The 21,294-nt window shown below is 41.1% G+C and overlaps 1 protein-coding gene across 1 annotated transcript in view; it reads left to right on the top strand.

Annotated features, from left to right (window-relative positions):
- The window catches only part of RAB32 (RAB32, member RAS oncogene family), a 46,317-nt gene extending 30,956 nt beyond the window's left edge, over window positions 1-15,361 (top strand). The window contains exons 2-3 of the mRNA XM_019527463.1: window positions 7,794-8,071; window positions 12,197-15,361. Of these exons, the coding sequence (XP_019383008.1) occupies window positions 7,794-8,071; window positions 12,197-12,346 (428 nt within the window). The 3' untranslated portion in view covers window positions 12,347-15,361. The remainder of the gene's footprint in view (window positions 1-7,793; window positions 8,072-12,196) is intronic.
- The last annotated feature ends 5,933 nt before the right edge of the window (window positions 15,362-21,294 follow it).

Here is a 21,294-nt window from a genome sequence, read left to right as displayed (position 1 = left end):
CCCCCCCCCCCCCATGGGGAGGGAATGGGGCTGTGGTAGGGGTAGGCGCTGCCCAGCTGGGGCAGGGCAAAGGACAGTCACGGGTGGTTCATCTGGGGGCATTGGGAGGTGGGACACTCCCCTCCACTGAGTGCATCCTAGGGGGAGGCATGAGGGCATCTGCTCTCCCCTCCCCCCCACCCCAAATTTGCATGCAGGGGAATGGCAGGCTGCTTGCTGTGGGCTCAGGGCAAGGGGCTGTCCTGGTCTTTCTGTTGGGGGGGCCTGGGCCAGGGCCAGAGCTGTGGTGAGGGCAGGCCGGGTGGTGGTGGCACTGGAAAGAGGGCTACAGGTTAGGCTACAGCCACCCCAAAATTTGCCATAGTCTCCCTTCTCAGTGCTGTCTCCACCCACCCTGAGTGCAGCTGCAGCGCAGCACCTGGCCCTGAGCCCACAGCAGGGACCCTGCCTCCACCCTGCACACAAATCCAGGGGGCACATGCCCCCCCATGGGTCCCCCAGGGGTGCATGTAGTGGTGAGAGCTGCCCCTCTGCCCCTGCCCCACTCTGTCCTTCACCATGGGGGGCCTTGATCTGCCCCCTCTATGGTTCCTTCCCCCTGCCCTGTGACCTACTGGCTGGATGCTGGTTTCCCAGCTGGCTGCATGCATGCTGTGACTGCACACAGCATTTAATGGTGGCATGTATTGGTTAAACCAGCCCAAAAAAATGCTGATGGCTGATGCAAGGAAAATTGACATGATTGGTGCCAATCTGATATGGACAGATATATTGGTGCATTTCTAATACTTATAAGTCTGTGTCAGACCCACTGCTGGAGAGATGCCCTCCTTTCTGTCTCCAAAGCACCTGCTTCTGTAACTCAGTCTTTTCTCTTTGGCTGTCTGAGGTTAAAATTCTCTAACTTTACTTGCCATGGGTAAAAACTTGGTCTGTGTTTAAAATTGGTTGTTGAAGGTACAGTTCGTTTGGCAGTTGTCTCCTTTTTTAGGCTTGCTGACTGCAAAGTGGTAGGGCAGTTATGGAGTTTGACATCACTCTAAGGAAGTCCTCTTGACTCCTACCAACAGTGAAGTGTTTCTTTGGAATAAGGAAACAGTATCATCTTTTCTTGGGGGTGCTTAGCTTTACTTCAGAACCTCTCTTTTGCTAGCTTTCCCAAGCATCTGCTGCTGTTGCAGCAGTAAGCACGGCTGAGGATAACAAACTGCTCCATTAACACTGAATAAAAGTTGGATAAAACCAAAGTCATGGTCTCCTATACCTAAAAGCACTGTTCCAAAGTTGGTGTGGTTTTCCTATTGGACTTGGGTGCATACTTTTTAAAATCAGTCAACAAAAATAGTTTAACTCCTATTTTTATTCTTTTTAGCTAACTTTGAACTTCAGGGTATGAAAAGCTAGAGGCATGTTCCTAAGCTCTGATACTAGAAGACTACCTCATTTTGAATGCCTGTGTGTTCTTGCTGGGTTTTGGCTCCCTCCATTGGTATATGCATCTGTCTATGGGTACTTTTGGCTTTCTTCAGAGATTATAAGCCCCCCTAGATTTGTTCAGCTTTCCTTTTGAAGTAGTAAATGGGAAGCCTAAGAGGAAGAACTATTTTTCAGCAATTTGTACTACTTCAGTTTAATATCACTCCCATAAAAGAATCTGCTTAAGAGTGCTTAAGACCCCCCACATGTAGGCAGTTGTTTAGTATAAATTTACAGCCTGTCTGCATGTCTCAGTGGGTATAAGACATGGGAAGTACTGGCAGAAGGAGATAAGTGGAGAAAACAATGACATGCTTTAATAGGCCATCTTCATGAACAGCTAGACTTTGAACTGAATTTCTTTAAGGGATATACAAAGGAGACACATCCATTAGTTACATTCCTTATTCTTAAACCAGAACTTTAGGTACAAATAGTGGAGAGAGAAAAAAGTTTTTAAAGTTTTAAGGAAGCTTTTTGTTTTGCACAGCTAACTTCATAGTTTCAAACTTAACATCACTTGGGGTTTGTGTCCCCCCCCCAGCAGAGATTTTTTGTATGGCTGTGTTCACAGGGGATTTAAAAAAAAACAACAAACTTATGAAATACAAGAAACAGCCTCTAAAGCTGTAGATTTTTGTGAAACTGACCAAGTGCTATCCAGTAACTTTTTATATAAAAAGATAAAAAACAAAATGGATGTATACTCTAATACTTTAAAACATAGTACAAATGAACCATAAAGCAGCTCACTGAGGACTTGTAGCTAGAACAAGGTTCACAACTTATTGAACTTCAAGGGGCATTCTAGCATGGTTAATGTAATATTTCTGGAGCTAATGGCCATGTATAAAGTTGAACTAGTCATGTTTGCCACTAATACCAACTGCCATAAAATGAGGGAATGCACCTGCTATGGGTTGGGGCCAGAGCCACATGTGTCAGCTGTGCATGTCATCACAAAGTAAATACTGCAAGCAACACTTTACCTGATGATGAAGAAACTATAGTTTGAATGCTTAAAGAAGTTTAGATGACAAATTCAATGTGCAGAAAAACTGTACAGACTTCAACTTGGTGCTCCTACTGTCATCCTGCAGAGTACAGAAGTAGAAGGGGCTTTAGCTAGACATGGCGCTAGTATAATCATTGGTTTCTATTGGAGAGGCTGCTGTTTTTGCATGCTAGGCTTCCTTGACAAAAACGGTTCTATAATTCAGTGGTCAAATAGAAAAGATGCAAAAGGACTGTAGGACAGAATGACTTGTTTGCTGCTTTGTCCTCTGTTCTCATAACTGTGCAGCAAACCTTAAATTCTGCCTTCCTGAAGCTTTTTTTTAACCTTGCTGAACGAGGGCCAATTGGAAATGGAAAAAGCGTTGTGTTTGGAAATTAGCTGTTCTGTCACAGAAGGCCTGTCATGAAAAAGGTGAAAATGAAGGTCAAAATATGGTGCAGCAAATTGAAAATACTATCAGGGACTTTTCAAGAAATCTGACTAGATTCTAGGTATTGGAACTTTTCACTGCAGGACTATTGCAACAGCAAGCTCTTCTGTTAACTACAAAACTTCTTGGGCAGTCTCCCCATGTGGGAACTAAATATGATTGTGTACTTGATACATGCTGAAAGCCTGCTTACAATCTACTAGTTCTGCTTACTAGTAGATGGTCCAGGATATAATGGCTTTACTCTGATATATCACAGATTTTTTTCAGAGATTCATGATTTTCTTTGGAAATAAACTTCTAACGTTAAAGAGAACCACTTTTTTTTGAGAAATTGCTATTGGATCTCATCTCTTGAAAAACCAGTAGTCTCCTTCACCTGGTGTTGGTAACATCTGTACCGTGATTTCACATGCATCTCTTTTGGTAGCATTCCATCTTCTAAATGATATCACTTCTAGCAGAATGCAGACCATTTCAAGCATGCCATTATTTTGGAAGATAATCCAGAGGGGGGGGAAGCGAAATGGGCCTAGACATGTTGGAACAAGGCTTTCTCCACATGTGGATGGTGCCAAATCCTGCAATAAATGTTTTGGTTGACAATCCACCTGTAGTTAGAGGGGCCTTGCAATTGGTACAGGAAAGGCATTCCACTCTGAAAAAAACACTATTGAGATCAGGGATTATCTGCTTCTGCAAATGATGTATTGAGCATGACACTAAAGTGAATGTGGTATGGGGATGGCTCTCAAAAGAGAAGAAAAAAGCAGGGCAGCATTTTAGGGGACAGGATTGACGAGGATTAAAACTGAATTACCACAAATGAGTGGTGTCTAAATTTACGGGAGTGGGAGATGGAAAATATTCTTGGCAGCTTTCCTTTGGACTTTATCAGAAGCAAAACTTGAGTGTGCTGTTTGGATGCCGATTGTGCTGAGTGGTACCCATGGTATGGATACTTGTTCTAGTGTCCAGTAATCAAACTGAGATTCCAGAAGTTGATTCTGCAATAAAAAGAACAAATAACCCTTTAAAAGTCTTATTTTTTCTAAAATATCAAAGGCATACTGAATCTTGATGTCTTATACTGCTATACTAATATCCTCCAATGCTGTATGTATGGTTTTTGTAATGTTTCTGGTTTAAGGCTTTGCATTTATGTGGTCATTTGCACTGACTAGCTTGTGCACTGGGGAAGATGGGGTTAATAGGCCCCTCTCTAGGACCTAGAGCTGCCCTACCTGCAGGAGGAGACAGGATGCACCTCTAACAATGAAGAATTAAATAGCCTTGTTGGGGGGGGGGGGCTTTTCAAAAATCCCTTTTCAAAAGATTCCCTGCTGGGGGGGGGGGGGGGCTTTGCAAACATCCCTTGTCAGAAGACTCCCTGCTGCCTGGGAAACATTAAGGGAAAGAGGAAGCTTAGCATAAAACTGAACAGCAGAAAAGGAGGGTGTCTTTCTGAGGGCTAAAGAGACTGGAGAGATGACAGTGGAGCTTGCTTTTGGGTGCTCAGGGCTATGTGGATTGGAAAAGGGTGACTTTAAATCTTTGGAGGGGCTAGAACTGCTTGCTATGCTATTTTGCCCAATAAAGGCCTTCTCTTTTAAAGAAGAACAGTCTCTGTTTTTAGGATTTTAGAGCACCTTCTAGTTCAGCTCCTGAAGAGGCAAAGTCCCCTGAGGGAAGGCCATGGGTAACTAAGGAGGGTTGGGGACTGAATGGCCAGGTCAAGACTGGGGGTTGGATTGAACTAGGACTTGCCCCACTTCAAAAACTATGCCTGGGCTGGCTTCAGAGGCTACATAAAGCAGACAGTCCCAAGTAAGTGCTTCCCTGGGGAGTCCCTGACAACCAGCTACGCTCTCTTTCTTCAAAATAAAGAGGGGGTACACCTAAAATTTATCCAGCCTTAACATGGCTCCCTTACACACAACTAGCTGTTCAAGGTAAGTCTCCTTTTTCGCGAGCGCCTTCTAATTTTATAATGGAAAACATGACTTTGTGCAGTATGGGTATGCACTTTATTTGCTTATGATGTGCACCACTTCACTGAAATTTTGGTGGCATGTATTAAACTAGGCAATGTGAGGAGCAGGGATCCTGTAGGAGCCAAACGGCCTATTAAACTGTCTGGGCAGCCAGCGGTGCCTGCTGACTTTTCAGCTGAGAGCCCACCTGGCTTGAAGAGAAGAGGGGTGACATGGATAGCTTGGTTCCAGCAGAATTGGCCCTCAGTTGGATTTGCACATGCTGCTGGCTACCTATCTGGCTAGAGAAGAGGGGCCAGGCTGTTTTAGCTCAGCCGCTACTACCTGCTGAGTCAGCTGAGGGCTGATCTTGCCAGAGCTGAACTGCCTGGCCCCTCTCCTGGAGCAGAGTGGGCAGTGAGCAGTACCTGCCATGTCCTGCAGCTAAGGAGTTACAAGAGTTGCAGGTATTTTTACCTTGCAACAGCTGCCTGTCTTCCTTGCAAAAATACCATACTTACTAGTATTTGCAAAGAAAGAGCTTTTCATTATTCTGCCTTTTGAAAACCAGGTGCATGGCTTTATTCAGTGGCATGTGAGAATACAGTAATGTAGTCCTCAATCCAATCTGTTCCACTTGATCAATTAAATAACCTAAATCTCTGCAGAGAAGATTCCTAAATTTAGAGTATATTTATGGCTCCTAGTAACACAAAAGAATCCAGCTACTTACAACATGAAGGCAGATTTTGCTACTGCTGTGTGGCACACTTGTAACTAAGCAATCATTGGCATGAGTTATAACAAGCTTGTGTATTTTTACTAAAATGGTGTCATTTTATTTTGGCACAAGACTGTTTTATTGACTCCAAATTTTAGTTTGAGGCAGTGTACCCTTCAATTGAGCTGCTATAGAATTGTCTCACTAAGTAAAGGAAGATTTAAAATAGCTAAGCTTCATTATCTAAGCAATTCTAGAGGCACATACTATGACAGCAGAGTTGGTAAATTCCTAATAAATATTTACCTCAGGCCTTTAAATACCGAAGGAACTATGTTGGTTTATTTGCATATGGCCAGCACTTGTTTTTTATACTAATTGATTAATTTAAAACACTGCCCTGCAAACTAATGGCACTTTGAACACACCTTTCCATATAGCCCTACTTGTCATACTTAATGGTACAAACTCCCGTTAATAACACTAAAGCATAGGGAAGGAATTGCCTGGGAAAACGTCACTATCTAAAACTAATTTGCAAAACCCAGTTTAAGTTTTTTGAAATATTCAGCTGAGCTGGTATTGCCACACCATAAACTTATCATCCAGCAGCAAGACCCTGGAGCACACTAGGTTCAGGGTACAGCTTAACAAAGCTTTATGGCTGTATGTATGTGGTGCCATGGGCATGCAAATTGGCAGTATTTCCCAACTCTTCCAAAATACTGTGGCTACACTGCATCAAATTCTGGCAGCCCAGGTGGAAAAGAGCAGTGGAAACAGCACTTGGAAGAATGAAAATTTAACATCTGTTAGAGCGAGCTGCCTGAGCCAAAAACCAATTGGCTGTTCCGTATGGGCTGAACTGCCTGGAAAAATACCACTGTATGTTTTGAGTACTTTCTAACCCACCCTAACTAGCACCCCTACTTAGGTTGGTCGTTTGAAAGGGCTTTCTCATTTTGCCCTATAACTTTGTTCAGTACAGAAAAGCTTTGCAGTTCTCTCTTTACCCAGTTCCATCCTTGGGAATGTGTTGCCTCTTGTCTTTTTTGGAGGATATTGGACTTTGGGAGAATGAGCTTGCTTTACAACTTTGGGACTTTAACATCGCCTAGATTCTATGTGACCCTTTTTTTGGTAGCTCTACCCTTTTTGTGTGGAGCCAGTTGATGGCATTTGGACTTAAGAGTGACAGAGAATGAAGGCAGTTTCTTCTCTCAACTAGCTTGCATGGTCTCTGACAGACTCTTGGGTTTTGTCTTCTGTTCATGTGTTAATTATCCTATTGGAGTAGTACATCTTCTGGCTTTTTTTCCTTTTTTAATAAAGTCCAGACAGATGGTTCTTGGGGTCTCTGTTGCATTTACTGCTGACTCCAGGTGATATCAACAGCTGCTTAGCTGGCATTTTTTTTAAATCCTAGGAAACTCCTATTGGGAATGAGCTCATCACAGACTGCAGTGAAGTACTGATCTTATTAAAATGGGGAGATTGTGCTGATATTATTCCAGTGAGCAAAACAAATGGCTCTGTTCCCTTTTTTTAATGAGCTGAACAGTACTGCCAATATTTTTTCTTGACTGAGAAGAGCAGTCTCTCTCCCCTCTTCCCACACTGTACCTGGCTGGATATAACAGATTTTTACTTCAACTTAATTTACTGAAAAAGTAGTAAGACAGATGCCTCTTAAAGATTACTCAAGTGAGTGTAGTGCTTTACTAGTAGATATAGATTCCCATCTCATTGACTACCTCTTGTTTCTGAGCTTGCATAACACTTAAACTGAACTAGCTGCACAGTAAATCTGTAGAAGAGGAGCTTGTGGGATCTCTGAGAGCGTTCTCTCTAATCTTCATTTGATTTGGTAAAATTGGTCTAGCTTTAGTAGAAGACCAACCACTAAAATACATTGCTAGAGTTCTGTAGGATGCAAGCTATGCACTGTTGTCCAAATCTGAGTTGAAAATCACTGGCTCTTACTATTGGCAGAGATGTTCCTAATACCAACCAGCATGTGGTCAAATTCCTCTGTTTGCTTATCCAACACTTTCACCCTTTTTTAGGAGTTGATCACATCTTGTAAATTAGGTACTGGCTTATCTAGCCCTCTATTTCAATGGGGTGGGTGGGTGTGTGTGACCGAGTCTTACTGATTACTTTTTTGTCTTTCAGGCCAAGAACGATTTGGTAACATGACAAGAGTTTACTATAAGGAGGCTGTTGGTGCCTTTGTGGTCTTTGATGTCACAAGGGGTTCCACTTTTGAGGCCGTTTCAAAGTGGAAACATGACTTGGACAGTAAAGTGTTACTTCCAAATGGCAGTCCCATCCCTGCAGTTCTTCTTGCAAACAAGTGTGACCAGAAAAAAGACAATGGCCAGACTCCTTCTCAAATGGACCAGTTCTGCAGGGAAGGTGGTTTTGTTGGATGGTTTGAAACCTCTGCCAAGGTGAGTAGTTTAGTTTAATAAAACAAATGTGTTCAAAAATCTCTTGAGAGATCAAAGAAAAAAACAAATCCTAGTTAAATTCATAAATAACCATGGGCAGGAGTATGGAGTACAGGACACTTGCCTACACTACCTGTTCTAGCAGAGACTGGAAGAACTGTTTTAATAAATGTATTCCTTTACTGAGAGACTTGCAAAATGTGTTAAGTATACTGAATGAGGGTTGATGCTATTCTACAAGTGAACTAAATGCTTTGAAATACCAAAATAATGGTGAGAAGTATTCAGTCTCTTTTTTGTAGAACTTCATTTGTTCAATTACAGTTACACTCAGACCATATAAAACAAGATGATTCAGGAGGCAAGACCTGCTTTATCAACTTCTCTGACCCTGTTTTGGGACTTTTTTTTTTACTAAGTAATCTGTCAAATGTTTCTGGTATATGACTTGTACATTGATTCTGTGCTCTTTATACGCAGCCAAATGGAACTGAAGCAGTGTAAAGCCCCCAACTTAATTTGTGGGGAGAATGACCTAAAACAACTGTTATATTTGGTTATGGTGTGGACGGAGAGACGGAAGTAACTGACAGCAGTTTTACAGGGCTTCTGTTTCCCAGTTAAAATGCAGAACAAACCAAAATACCAGTTTACTTGGTTGCATTTACTTGACATGCATGTTCACTGAAAATAATTATTGGGAACTCAAACTTCGTAACCGATAGTTTAAATGAGGGAAGAATGATACCTGACTTGTAAAACGGCACAACAGAAATGAATTTGTAAAAACCAGTCAGTGTCTTTTACCAAAGAGGTAAATGTCTTCTGAAAGCCTCTAGATGACTCGCTTGGCAATTTATAGAATTTTAGTTAATATTTAAATTTTCTATATTAGCCTATTGGTGTAGTACCTGAATATTGTCAGCCTGTGGCAAACCCTCAAGCTTTCTAAAAGGCTTTATAGACTCTGGCTCTTCTCCTTTTTCATTTTAGTAGCTTTATAGATCGTTTAGACTCAAGTTGGCTTTTTTCATCTGGTACTTACAAGCTGCATTTTTATAATGCAGCCCATAGAGAACTCAAACCACAAAGCCTCTCATATCCTTCCCTTTTGCTTGCTCACTTCCCCTTCAACTGTCACATGAGACAGACATGGGGGAAAAACACTCTTAAATGTGAGATGGCTGTTCCCAGCAACTGGAAGTGGTTGGAAAGGGATGGTTTGGGGTGGGGTTGGGGAAGCCTTGGGGCAAACAGAAACCTACAAGAGGGGAGTAGGTAGAGAATAGAACGTGTCAAATGCAAGGACTAATTCAGAGAGGACATCATCTGCTTTTCTGAACAAAAGAAGCTTGAGCAATGAGGTGCAGAGAAGTCTGGGAAGAGGCTGTACTTTTTCAGACCAGAAAAATGACTACTGTTGAAAGACCTCAAGAGCAGTCTGTTTCTACAGGGAGCTTTGCCAGCAGAATGATCAACCTCCTTTTTAAACCTGTATGGCAGAGTAAAAGCTTCTTTCAGTCTGAAATTTTAATTATGGGCAGTGCTTCTTTCCACTTGAAACTTCAGTTGCCTCATGATGTGAAGCAGTAAACTTAGCAGTTTACTAGTAACACTTTAATGCATCATGAAATAGTGTCTCTAGGGTTCTTGGAGTGAAGAACACTTCAACAAATAAGGTGCAGTTACCCAAAGCATGAGCTGAACATCAGTGTGTTCTGCAGTACTGAAAGGAACTGCAGTTATTCTGTTAGTACAGTAAGCAAGAGGTGTCTTGGGAGGAACCTAACCAAGAAGTCCTAACAAACACTTGAAAGCCTAGTTGAACTGACTAGCTCTCAAAGATTATATGCAGAGCCTCCTATTAAAATACATACTCTAGCATGAGCTATGGTTAAACTGTTTTAAAGTCCCATAAAACATAGCCAACCATTTGGGTTCTCTTATGGGGCATTTGAAATGGAAAACTTAAAGAAATAGTATGATCTGAATGTGAGCACTCTTTTTTTTGTCGTCTTTTCAAATAGTCCCATAAAGGTTGCCTTCAATTTGGTGTTCTGATTTTAAGTAGACAGTTTATGGTACTGTTGCTGTGTGTGGGGGGGGGGGGTGGTTTTTTGTTTTTTTTGTTTTTTGTTTTGAGAGAGCAGATATTAGTGTTAAAATGGTCTCTGCAAGGTCATGTGCTCTCTTGTGGTTGAGTGGCAAGCTTCATTTGGACAGATAGGGGACACAATGCCTGGATGACCCAGATGGTCACAACTGTCTCCAGTTCCCAGTGGACTTGCACTGCACTGAAAATGGACCAGGAAGTCAGGCATTCATCCTCCAGCAGCAAGAAAGGAGTCTAGAAACCTTAAAAGTCTGATAACTTGAGGCTTCCAGTCCTCTGGCTTCAGTGCAGTAAGCTGGAGAGTTTTGAGCCCCTGGTTCCTGGGCAGTCCTTGTGGAGTCACAAACAAGAAATAGCATAGCTTCCTGCCAGGTCACCTTGAGTGCTAAGTTCTGTTGCACTTGCTTGTTTCACTAGTTTGTTTCAACCAATTTCTAATGAAACATTTTGCATTCACCAAAATGGCACTTTTCAGCAAAACAAATGATCAGAAAATTCCCATACGAGCACCCACTTTTTCTCTACAACTTTGAGCTGTGAATAAGTAGGACTGTTTGGATTCAGAGTTTTGGCTCTGTGTCCACTTAAGTTTTGAATCTGAAACTTCAGTTCAAAAGTTCAAATCTAGCCTTTTAATAAGAGCCTGTGAACAGCTCCAATTTAACTGAAAATCTTTTTTTTATTTCATATTGACATGGAATTTTAGGCTGAAGACAATATGATAAGCCTTGGGTGGCACCATCTCTGGTACAGAAAATGGCTCTGAGTTTAACACTCTAGGTTCTTTCATTGGTAATTCTGGTGCTAGTGCAACAGAACTCGGTACAATTTCCTGTCAGGATACCTTGTGGACTGTTTCCTAGCTCTCCTACTGTAAGAATTTGCCGTTGCTGATGCCTGCCTTCTTTCCTGCTTTTGTCTCAGATGAAGCTAACGATGAGGTGATCCTCTTTGGTCTTTCCTAAAACTGTGGTGTAGGGCTATATGCAAGGTTGGCCTGTCAGAATAATGCATTAGTACAACTTTTTTTAAATTGAAATTTACAGCCATATGTGCTAGTGATGTGTACTGCGTTCTATTCTGGGTGGTGCAAGAGTTGAACAATGTATCAACTCACTACCTCAAACCTTTTAAAAATGGAAAGCATGCAACTGAAAGGGAGCAACTAAGAGCAAGATTCAATACATAACCATGGCTATCCACCATGTCTTTGCCTATTTCTAGTCTCCAAATATATATGGTTCTTTTGGCTTTTGCTGCCCTATATAGTATGAGTACAGATCATGTTTTCTACTTTTGCCTTTTGCCGTGTGTGTGGATAGTTCTAAATGCACACTAGTCTAGTGTTACTTTTAAACTAAGCTATTGGGTTTATTTCTGAGCCAAAGTTAGTTGTGTTCCAAAGTCACTCTTTCTCCTACTCTTTTTGCTGAGTGGGTAGATACCTGGGGGAGAGAATGGACATTCTTAGGGGATTTTTTGGCTCCTAAACACTTATCAAAGCTTTCTGACTCCTCATTTGCACGACTGGATGGGTGCATGCTCCAAAATGAAGGATGCTAATTTAATTGCTTTCCCTTTGTCCTGAACCAATAAGTGCTATATACTGTCATCTGCTTGGTGGTATAGGTGGGTGAATATCCAGTTTCTGCAGTTACGGATTGCTGTAATTGCAGTACTTGCGTAAGCCAAGCATGATTCTCCAAATAGAAACTACCAGCCCACTTCAGTTTTACTAGGGTAAACATTGGACAGAATACCTCCACTTATAAAATTGGTGAATTTTCCCCTTTGCTACAGAGAGAATCTACAGCAAGATTTGGATCAAGCTTTTCATGTGCTTATGAAAGGACTTCTAGCATTTTTCCTTCTGTGAAGCTACATCATGAATAGATCGCTATCTAAGCTGCTGCCTGTCAGTTGCACTGTTTTGCAATTGCAAAGAATTGGCATTTGTCAGACTTGTAACTGATTTATATATGATTAACTTTATCTCCATTTTTTTTCTTTAGGACAATATCAACATAGATGAAGCTGCTAGATTCCTGGTGGAAAATATACTTGCCAACTACAGGAGTTTTCCCAATGAAGACAACGATGTGAGCAAGCTAAAACTGGACCCAGATCCCTTGAAAGCAGAGAGTAAATCACAGTGCTGCTAATGTTACTGTAACTGCATGCAAATTCAATGGAATGAGCAGCAAGACTTGTTACTCGGCTCAGACTACTCCTATGGTGCTGCATTATGACAATCAAATGGGGTGTTCTGTTTTCTGTAGGTGATATTGAGATGTTTATACATCTTGTTTGGTATGAAACTGTGTATCTTCTGTGAATTGCCATTCATCCTTTAGTAAAACAGCAGTTACAGCTCTAGTATTCAGATTAACCACTTTGACAAAAAAGAGGATGGTTTACCCTTAAAGGAATAAAAGTAACCTTCAGTTTGAGTTGCAATTTCTAGGATGAATATTGTGTTCCATTCTAGAAATGCAGAACGCACCTGCCTTCAGTTGAATTAGTACTTTTTTTCTCTACCATGAGTTCCCTCCTTGTCCCCAACAACCTCTTCTTCCTGCATGCCTCTTTCTACCGATGCACACATTTCTGATTGTTCACTACCACTGGGGCTCCCTAACAGCCTTCAAGGAGCCATCCAGTCCAGTACTGCCTGAATGTAGGTGCATGTCTTAATCTATAAAGTAACAAAGTCTCAAAGTCAAATGAGCACACTGCTGGCAAGTTAGAGGAACAGGATGGGAAAACAAGTGTCATGCATAGCAGGGAAGTGCAGTAGACACTAAAAGTGCTTTGCCACTAGAGCATATTTTGCTTCAAATGCTGTCACTATTTGGAGTGTATTTTCTTAGTCAAACACTTGCCTTTCTCTTAGTTGGCCTACACAATTAACATGTTTTGAGGAATGTCACCCATCTGCATAGTAATTTTTAAATAGCCAGACACTTATTTATGCACTAACACTTTTTTTGCAAAGTATTGTCTTTAACTTCATATGGGGATATTGAAAATGAAACTACCACACCCTTTGGTTACTTATCTTAAATACTGTTAAGTCTGCATTCATTCTCTCTTTGTAGTTGAGCCTTCTGAGTATTACCAAATGTACAAGAGGGATATCTTAGAGATTATAGTAAGAAAGAATAACTGCTCTTAAAGACTTTCACTAGTTTTGATATTCCATTCATCTATTTAATAGAGGCTTTCACTAATTAAGAATGCTGCACTTAATTTACGCATGGAAAAGTGAATACAGATGTTCAGTTTGGAACTTGGATATAATAGGAAGTTCTAAAATTGTTACCAAGTGAGGAAGGTAATCTATATTGGTTTACCTCTGTCTATTCCTGGTGGCAGGCAAAATAGGTCATGACTTGACCCCTCCTCATAACCTCTTTTTCCAGATCTGGGGAGCTTCAGCTTGCTGACTTGAAGGTGTAACATCTTCAGTATCTGGTGATCTTGTATTAATTGTACTCTGCTTCCTCACTGGCTTAAGCTGTATTTTTGGCTAGGCATAACATCCAAAATGCTGCTGATGTCAGAAGTCTCTTGCTTGGTCTGTTGAAAGTGCAAAGTAGGTCATAAACTCTCATGTGTTGGTTTAAATGCACTAGAATATTTATGACTACTTTTTTCTAAGCTACTTTTTTGAGATAAATATGCCTAAATTGGTTTATGTGTTCCTTTTGTGAAATAAATGTCTTGTATGTTCAAGTTGTCAAAAGCCTACAATTTATAGAGACACTTTCACTGAAGCAAACTTCCTTCTAATCCACTGGCTGTTACATAAAGTCCATCCCTGGTGTATAATGCTGTATAACATTACGCACAGAATTGCAACTGGACTGTAGTGGCTTCAGTCCTTGGATTGTTCTCAATTAATAACCTGGCCACTCTTTTGCATATTAGCCTGTCTTTCTGAAGGAGGATGAACTTTGAAAGAATATCCCTGCTCCCTATTAAAGAAGAGTCATTTTAGGGGAATGCTGTTCTCTGAAATACTTGCACTACAAATGGGGTTGAGGGGGGTTCCACACTTAATTCATACAGCATACCAGTTTTCAAGACCATCAAAATCTGTGCTAAGCATAAGCTGTAAAATCCTATTGGTTATAGGAGCATACAAGAAAAATGTACCAGCTACATTCATAACCAAAGTGCCTTTAACTGGTCAGTAAGATGCATGATGTCCTATTAGTTGATGCTTGTTTAAGTTTTATGTGCAATATCTTCTGAGAGAACCAGGTCGTCTTTGATTGTTTTCGTGCTGACGTGGCTTCAGATATGTATAATATTACTGATATGAAGTAGTATACCAACTTGTGTGCAGTAGGTATGGCCTGTTAAATGTTTAAAAGCCAGTCAATTGGGTAACAACAGTGCTAGGTCACAAGAATGAATTCAAAATAAAGTGAGGAAAAATGTAAAAACAAAACCAGAAGAGATCTTGCTCAAGGAGAAATGGTGTCTGTAATTTCCAAAACATCTGCTTTATGGAATAACTGCTAATGGGGAAAAATATAGCTGTGTGTGCATGCACACTTTTTTTATTATTTTGCTATAACATTATTGCTTTTTTTCTTGGAAAACAAAGCATTTGATTAAAAAACTGATCATATTCATTTCAAGGTATCAGTCTTAAACCACAGAATAACTTCAGTAAGTGTTGCAGTATCAAGACTTCTTGAAACGAACTATTAAATACTTTGACCTGCTTTTTTGGTAACCGGTCATAAAAAATTAGTTTATTTGGTATAGTTCTTAGTTTCAGCAGTTTTTAAAAATATTTTTTTTGAGGACCTCAGATTGATGGAATTAAAAACTTCTAGATGGCTTTGAAACCACTTGCATAAATGTCAAAACCAAACTCAAATACAGCCATATAAAAGGAGACTAGTTACAGAGCTGCGGTATGATTGCAATGAAGTAGCTGAGATTAAAAAATATGCTCAAAGTAAAGTGAGTGAATGGCTTAAAAAAAACACAGCCCTGAGACAAGTTGTTACCCGTGTACTTTTGTATTGATAATGCCGCAGAGCAGTCTGAGACTTCTGTTCCTAATGGTATGCTAGGTGTAACTTGACATTTTGGTATACTATCTTGGTTTAATGGGAAATGGAAGGAGGCTTTGAACAGATTTTTAAAAATTATTATTTTAAGTTTGGGGGGGGGTTAAGTGTGACTGACTGCTTGTGACTGGAGTACTGAATTTCTGTAGTGAATAAATACTATTTTGAAATAGTTGGATGAATCAGTTAAGAGAACTTTTTCAGCTGCTTTTATTTGGTATGTATATCATCAGAATAGGCCCCAAAATGTAAGTTGCTATCTCTTGCACTTCATATTGCCAAAACTTAAAACAAAATGAAAATGATTGCAAACCTTGTGTTCCACTACTGGATTAAGTAGTTACTGGCCTAAATGTCGCTCTTCCAATGACCCTCTCCTTAGACTCCCCTTTAAACTACACATAACAATGCAAAGAAATGTTATCCTTGTGCCATTTTTTTATAGCAGCACAAGGTTGCAAGCAAACACTTTCTTGCACCTGGTCACATTCCAAGTGGCCAAAAATGTTGCTGTGACCAAAGGTTGTCACGTGTGGTTTGTTTGTTTGTTTGTTGTTTTGTTTTTTCATACTATAGTTTCACATGTGCTTACTGCATAGCAGGCTGTCGCACCCCAATTTAGGCCTTGTGTCCAAGTGGGGAAACCCCCCTCCCCTACCTGGGACTGTCTTGCCACAGGTTTGGGGCCCTGAAGCCCTAAGAGTAGGTCAAGGCAACAGCTGTGTGTGATGTCTATAAATACCAGTGGAATGGATTGGCTGTGCCAGGACACATCCCAGTATAGCTGATCCTACTCCAAAGATGTCATCTCTTACCCTAAGATGATGTGTTCGTGACCTTTTGTTCTTTTTTGCTTGGGATCCTAACTGGACTGTGCTCCTACAAATGTGCGTACCTTAATCTGAGTTCCAGCGACTTTTTTTTTAATTATTAGACCGGCTGAATCATGTATATGTAGGGATGGTTTCTTTGCATGTTCAGGGGTTTCCTTTCCAGCTACAGAAAGGAGCACTCAAAATAACTGACCACACAAAGTTCTGTTTAAATACATCATAATGAAAATATTTTTTTCTTTTGCCTTTAACCTGGGGCTCCTTTGAAGAGTACAGTATAGAAATGTTTCAGGCACTTGAGTTTTTACTTCCTCTCTGTCCTTGCAGCCCAGAGCTGATGGTCTAAATTTTGCCACAGGAGATAATTAAACTATTTTTTTTACCACATGCTATTAACTAAGTTTTTTACTGGATATTATAAAATAAAGAACTTGAATCTATTCCAGTGTGTCTTTTTTATGTGGATACCATGTAGGGAGACCTGATGATGCACCTCAAATGTTATTGCTGTAATAAAATAGTTAAGGGGCTGGTTTTAACTTGGAGTACTTTAAATGTTTAAAGATAGATACCATCACACTAATTAGAAGTGGACTGATATCAGGCTTGGGTCCCAAATGTAAGGAATTTTCTTTTTCTTTAAAGTCAAAAGTACTTTTGTTCTGAAGTGAAACTTGTCTTGGTTTCAATAATATTTTCTTGAAATTTTTCCAGGCACTGAGTTATTTGGGGTCTTGGTTTTTAATTGTGAAGTATTGTGCTTAGTGCAAAAGTGACCTCCCACTTAAATTCTTGGTGTCATGGTGTCTAGAGCAATTATTGAGTCTTTAGTATGGAAATTTTTTAGAGGAACTAACTGTGGAGGGTAATGGAGAAAAGTTTGTTTATGAAGAACAATATTCTAGTTAATGTTTTAAGTTGATTCAATTAAGCCTGTAAAATAAAATTCTTAGTTTTATGTTGCTTCAGTAGGGAGCCAGCACCTTTGTTTTGAGCAGCCCTATACTAAACGAGTGATTGCAGGGGAGATATGGTAAGGGAGCAGTATTTTTTTTTCTGAGTAGTTACCTAGTGATATTGAATTAGGCAACTCTTAACTTTTAAAAGCAGTCCCCCCCACCTTCACTTACTAAAAAAAGTAGAATCCATAGCACTGATGTTGAATTAAAATCCCTTTTTTATATAGTTCATAAAGGTCTTTTATATATAACAGAACAAGTTGGTTTGAGTGTGTTTGACTCAAGGGGTGTGACAAGAAATATTAAGAAATGGAAGCTCCAGTATGTTTTGTAGAACTAGAGAAGTATATAGCAAAATGTCAGTGGAGTAAATGAAAGTGTATTGAAATGTTACCTACTTGACAGTATATGAAAGGTCACTCACTTTAGACAGAGGTTTAATCCTACAGCAGTATAGTGTAGTGAAAATATGAAGCTAATGGATGAAAAAAATCTGAAAGTAAGGAAATCTAGAAAATCATGTCTGGAATCTATGCCCATAACAGCTCTAGGAGAAAGTGATGGGGCTTATGGTAAACAATTTTTACATATGTTTTAAAAACATTTCCAAGAAATTATAGCACCTAAGAATGCTGCCTCTTTAATTACAAAACAGCACCTTGGCTTTTTTCTGTCCTTTTAAAAAGAGTACCATTCCTTTAATAAAATTGTTTAACATGCTCGTGTTTAATATTTGTACATTTATAGTTGTATGAATAACTTTTTACATGTTCTGCCTTTACTGACTTGAATAAATGTGCATACAAAATACTTACTATGTGCGTTGCTAAGATTCTGTTTTAAGTTGCTATTAGTACTTTTTCTATGGGTAGAGTCCCTTTGCTGGTTGGGTCTAATGCATGATGGTGCAGAAAACCATGGAAAGACGGGCTATTTCTCTTATCCCATCAGCAGATAGAGCATTGCCACTAACACTTCCCTTCCTTAAACACCTATAAGGAAACAGCATCCCAGTCCCACTTGCTATCCCCACCTCCAGAGTGAAGCACATGCCTGTCTCAGGGAATTGGCCACCAGGAATTTAATGGTACCTATCTTGCCCTGCCATGTTCTGGTTACAGAGAAGTACTGCTAGATCCAAGGAGGGGGGAGGGGAGAGGGAAGAAAGGGTTTCTGACAGCAAGAGTGGTAGAATCCCTTCCTGTGTTACGTAGGGATTTGCTAATACTATATTTTCTGATTTTATTGTTAAAGGACATCTTAGACCAACTTTTCTGCGGCTGGCTGCAGGCCAGACACCCAGTTTGGGTTGGAGGGAGGGTGGGGGCTAGAGCCCAGCCAGTACTGCTCCCCACAGCAGCATTGGAAAGCGACTGCTGCCAAGACCCCTTGTCTGCAGGCTGGATCAAATAGTCCCATGGACTGTAGGTTGCCAACCCCTGCTGTAGATTCAAAGTGCTTCACTTTGGAAGCGAGCTAACAAATATGGGCAGCCTACTGCTGTTAAAGAAAAACATCTGGTCCGATAAGCAAATGCACATCTCTAGGCTTTCCAAGGATTCAGTGGAACAAGTATGCAAATGACCAGGTAAGAGAAAATACTTAAGTCATACCTGGAGAAACAAACGGTGTATAACTATTCCAGAGCGTTGGAGACTTGATCCTGTAGTGGGAAAAGCTGGGTGATACAAGCTGACAGTCTGGCAGGGACTTGGGCTTGGTCAAAAGTAAAGCTGTACTTTTAGGGATACGATGCAGGGGGGTAAGATGAAATCATTGTTATAATTTTCTTTGGCTGTTTGTTCTCATCTCTGTCAACACAACTACTGATCCTTTTATGATGTAACTTGCATAATAAGCCTTTTGGCTACTACTTACTTTACTTTATTTACTTAATTTACTTCCTGTTTGTGGTAAGCATGGTTTGGGAGCATTTGACCAGACAGGCCTTTTCTGCAGAAGAGGGATATCTGTGACCTATTCAACTTTGGGGGAGGGGGATGATTCTTTTAGCTTGCAAAATCATCTGTGCTAAGAGCTGATAGGCCTGGGTGACGGAGGAAGCTGAGGCCCACTGCCCCTTTGGCACCTCTGGTATGTAGAAGCAAAGCTGCTTGGCACTTTCAGAAGTGTTCTTCAGCCCCAAGCTCCTCTGTCTGCTTGCTTGTCTTCAATGGACGGTAGAGAGGAGCTCGGGCTGAAGGACACGCCTGGAGATGTGAAGCGCCTTCTTTCTAAGTCCTCCTCCTGCCCCCTCCTTCAAGCTGGTGTGTGTGAATTTTTACAAAATGATTTGGAGACTTGTTCTGACTTACACAATTTAATATCACTCACCCATTGAATCTTGATATTGAACTAAAAAGCTGTGGCTAAAACAGATTAGCTTCAGTGCATTGTCCACTACTTTCCTAGACAAGCTGTTTCAACAGTTACAATTTGTCATTCTTTGAACTTTGAGCTCTGGATTTGTTAAGCTCTTATTGGCTATCTTGCAGGAACCCTGTAATACTAAATCCAATGTTCCTGTCAGAAGTAGGTACTCCAAAAAGTAGGAAAGTTGCCTTAATGTTCTTGTACATACGCTAATAATTTGAGTTCCACAAGTCTGCTACTGGCAGATGTATTTGTTTGCCTTTATAGATTCATACATGGTAGGGTTGGAAGGGACCTGAGTAGGTCATCAAGTCCAACTCCCTGCCCTGGGCAGGAAAGAGCGCTGGAGTCAGACGACGCCAGCTATGTGCTTGTCCAGTTTCCTGTTGAAGACCTGCAGGGTAGGGGAGAGCACCACCTCCCTTGGAAGCCCATTCCAGATTCTGGCAACCCTAACTGTGAAGAAGTTCTTTCTAATGTCCAACCTAAATCTGCTCTCCGTCAATTTGTGGCCATTGTTCCTAGTTACTCCAGGGGGTGCCCTAGTAAATAGAGCATCTCCTATTCCCTGCTGTCCTCCCCTGATGAATTTATAGGCAGCCACAAGATCACTTCTCAGCCTTCTTTTGTGAAGGCTGAAGAGATCCAAGTCCCTCAGTCTCTCCTCATAGGGCCTTGCCTGCAGGCCTCTGATCATGAGAGTGGCCCTCCTCTGAACCCTCTCCATGTTGTCCACATCCTTCTTGAAGTGCGGTGCTCAAAACTGGACACAGTACTCCAACTGCGGCCTGACCAGTGCTGCACAGAGGGGAAGCATTGCCTCCCTAGACCTGTTCATCATGCATATGCTAATGCATGATAAAGTGTGTTTAGCCTTGGTGATCACTGTCATGCTGACGACTCATGTTCATCTTGGAGTCAGCTATGATCCCTTTCCACTGCTGTGCTGCTGAGGAGGTCATCCCCCAGCCTGTAAGTGTGTTGGTGGTTCTTTTTGCCCAAGTGCAGCACTTTACTTGTCTTTGTTGAACTGCATCCTATGTTATTCTGCCCACTTTTCCAACCTATCCAGATCTGCCTGGATCCGTTCCCTACCCTGTGGTGTGTTAACTTTGCTCTATAATTTGGTGTCATCTGCAAACTTGGACAGAGTGCTCTTCACACCCTCGTCCAAGTCACTGATGAAGACATTGAACAGCACAGGTCCAAGGACCAAGTCTTGAGGGACTCCACTGCCCACATCTTTCCAGGTTGGTATTGACCCGTCCACCACCGCTCTCTGGGTGCAACCCCCAACCCAATTTGCCACCCACCTGACCATGTAATCATCCACACTGCAGCCTGTCAGTTTACTTATAAGAGCAGAATGAGATGCTGTATTGAAGGCCTTCTTAAAGTCTAGGTAGATGACAGATGCCTCGACTCCTGCATCTAAGCATTTTGTGACCTGGTCATAAAAAGAAACAAGGTTAGTCGGGCAGGATCTACCTGCAATGAATCTGTGCTAATTTCCTTTCTGCATTATTTCCCCTGCTGGGCTCCCACAAATTTGATCCTTAATGATTTTTTCCAGAGTTTTCCCAAGGATAGAGGTGAAACTAACTAGCCTATAGCTTCCTGGTTCCTCCCTCCTCCCGTTCTTGAAAATAGGGATCACACTGGCCTTTTCCCATCCTCTGGGACCTGACTGGAGTACCATGAGTGCTCGAACAGCTGTGTCAGCAGCTCTGCTATGACACTGGCCAATTCCTTCAGCTCCCTTTTGAATGAAGTTCATCTGGGCCCACTGATTTGAACACATCCAGTCCCTCCAAGTGCCCCTTCGCTAAGTCTGCTCTAACAGTTGGTGGGCTGT

This window comes from Gavialis gangeticus, unplaced genomic scaffold (genome assembly GCF_001723915.1).
Source record: "Gavialis gangeticus isolate Ggan-Ray unplaced genomic scaffold, GavGan_comp1, whole genome shotgun sequence".
Classification (NCBI taxonomy): Eukaryota; Metazoa; Chordata; order Crocodylia; family Gavialidae; genus Gavialis; species Gavialis gangeticus.
Note: the sequence above shows the minus strand (reverse complement) of the source record. Positions and strands in the feature narration are given on the sequence as shown.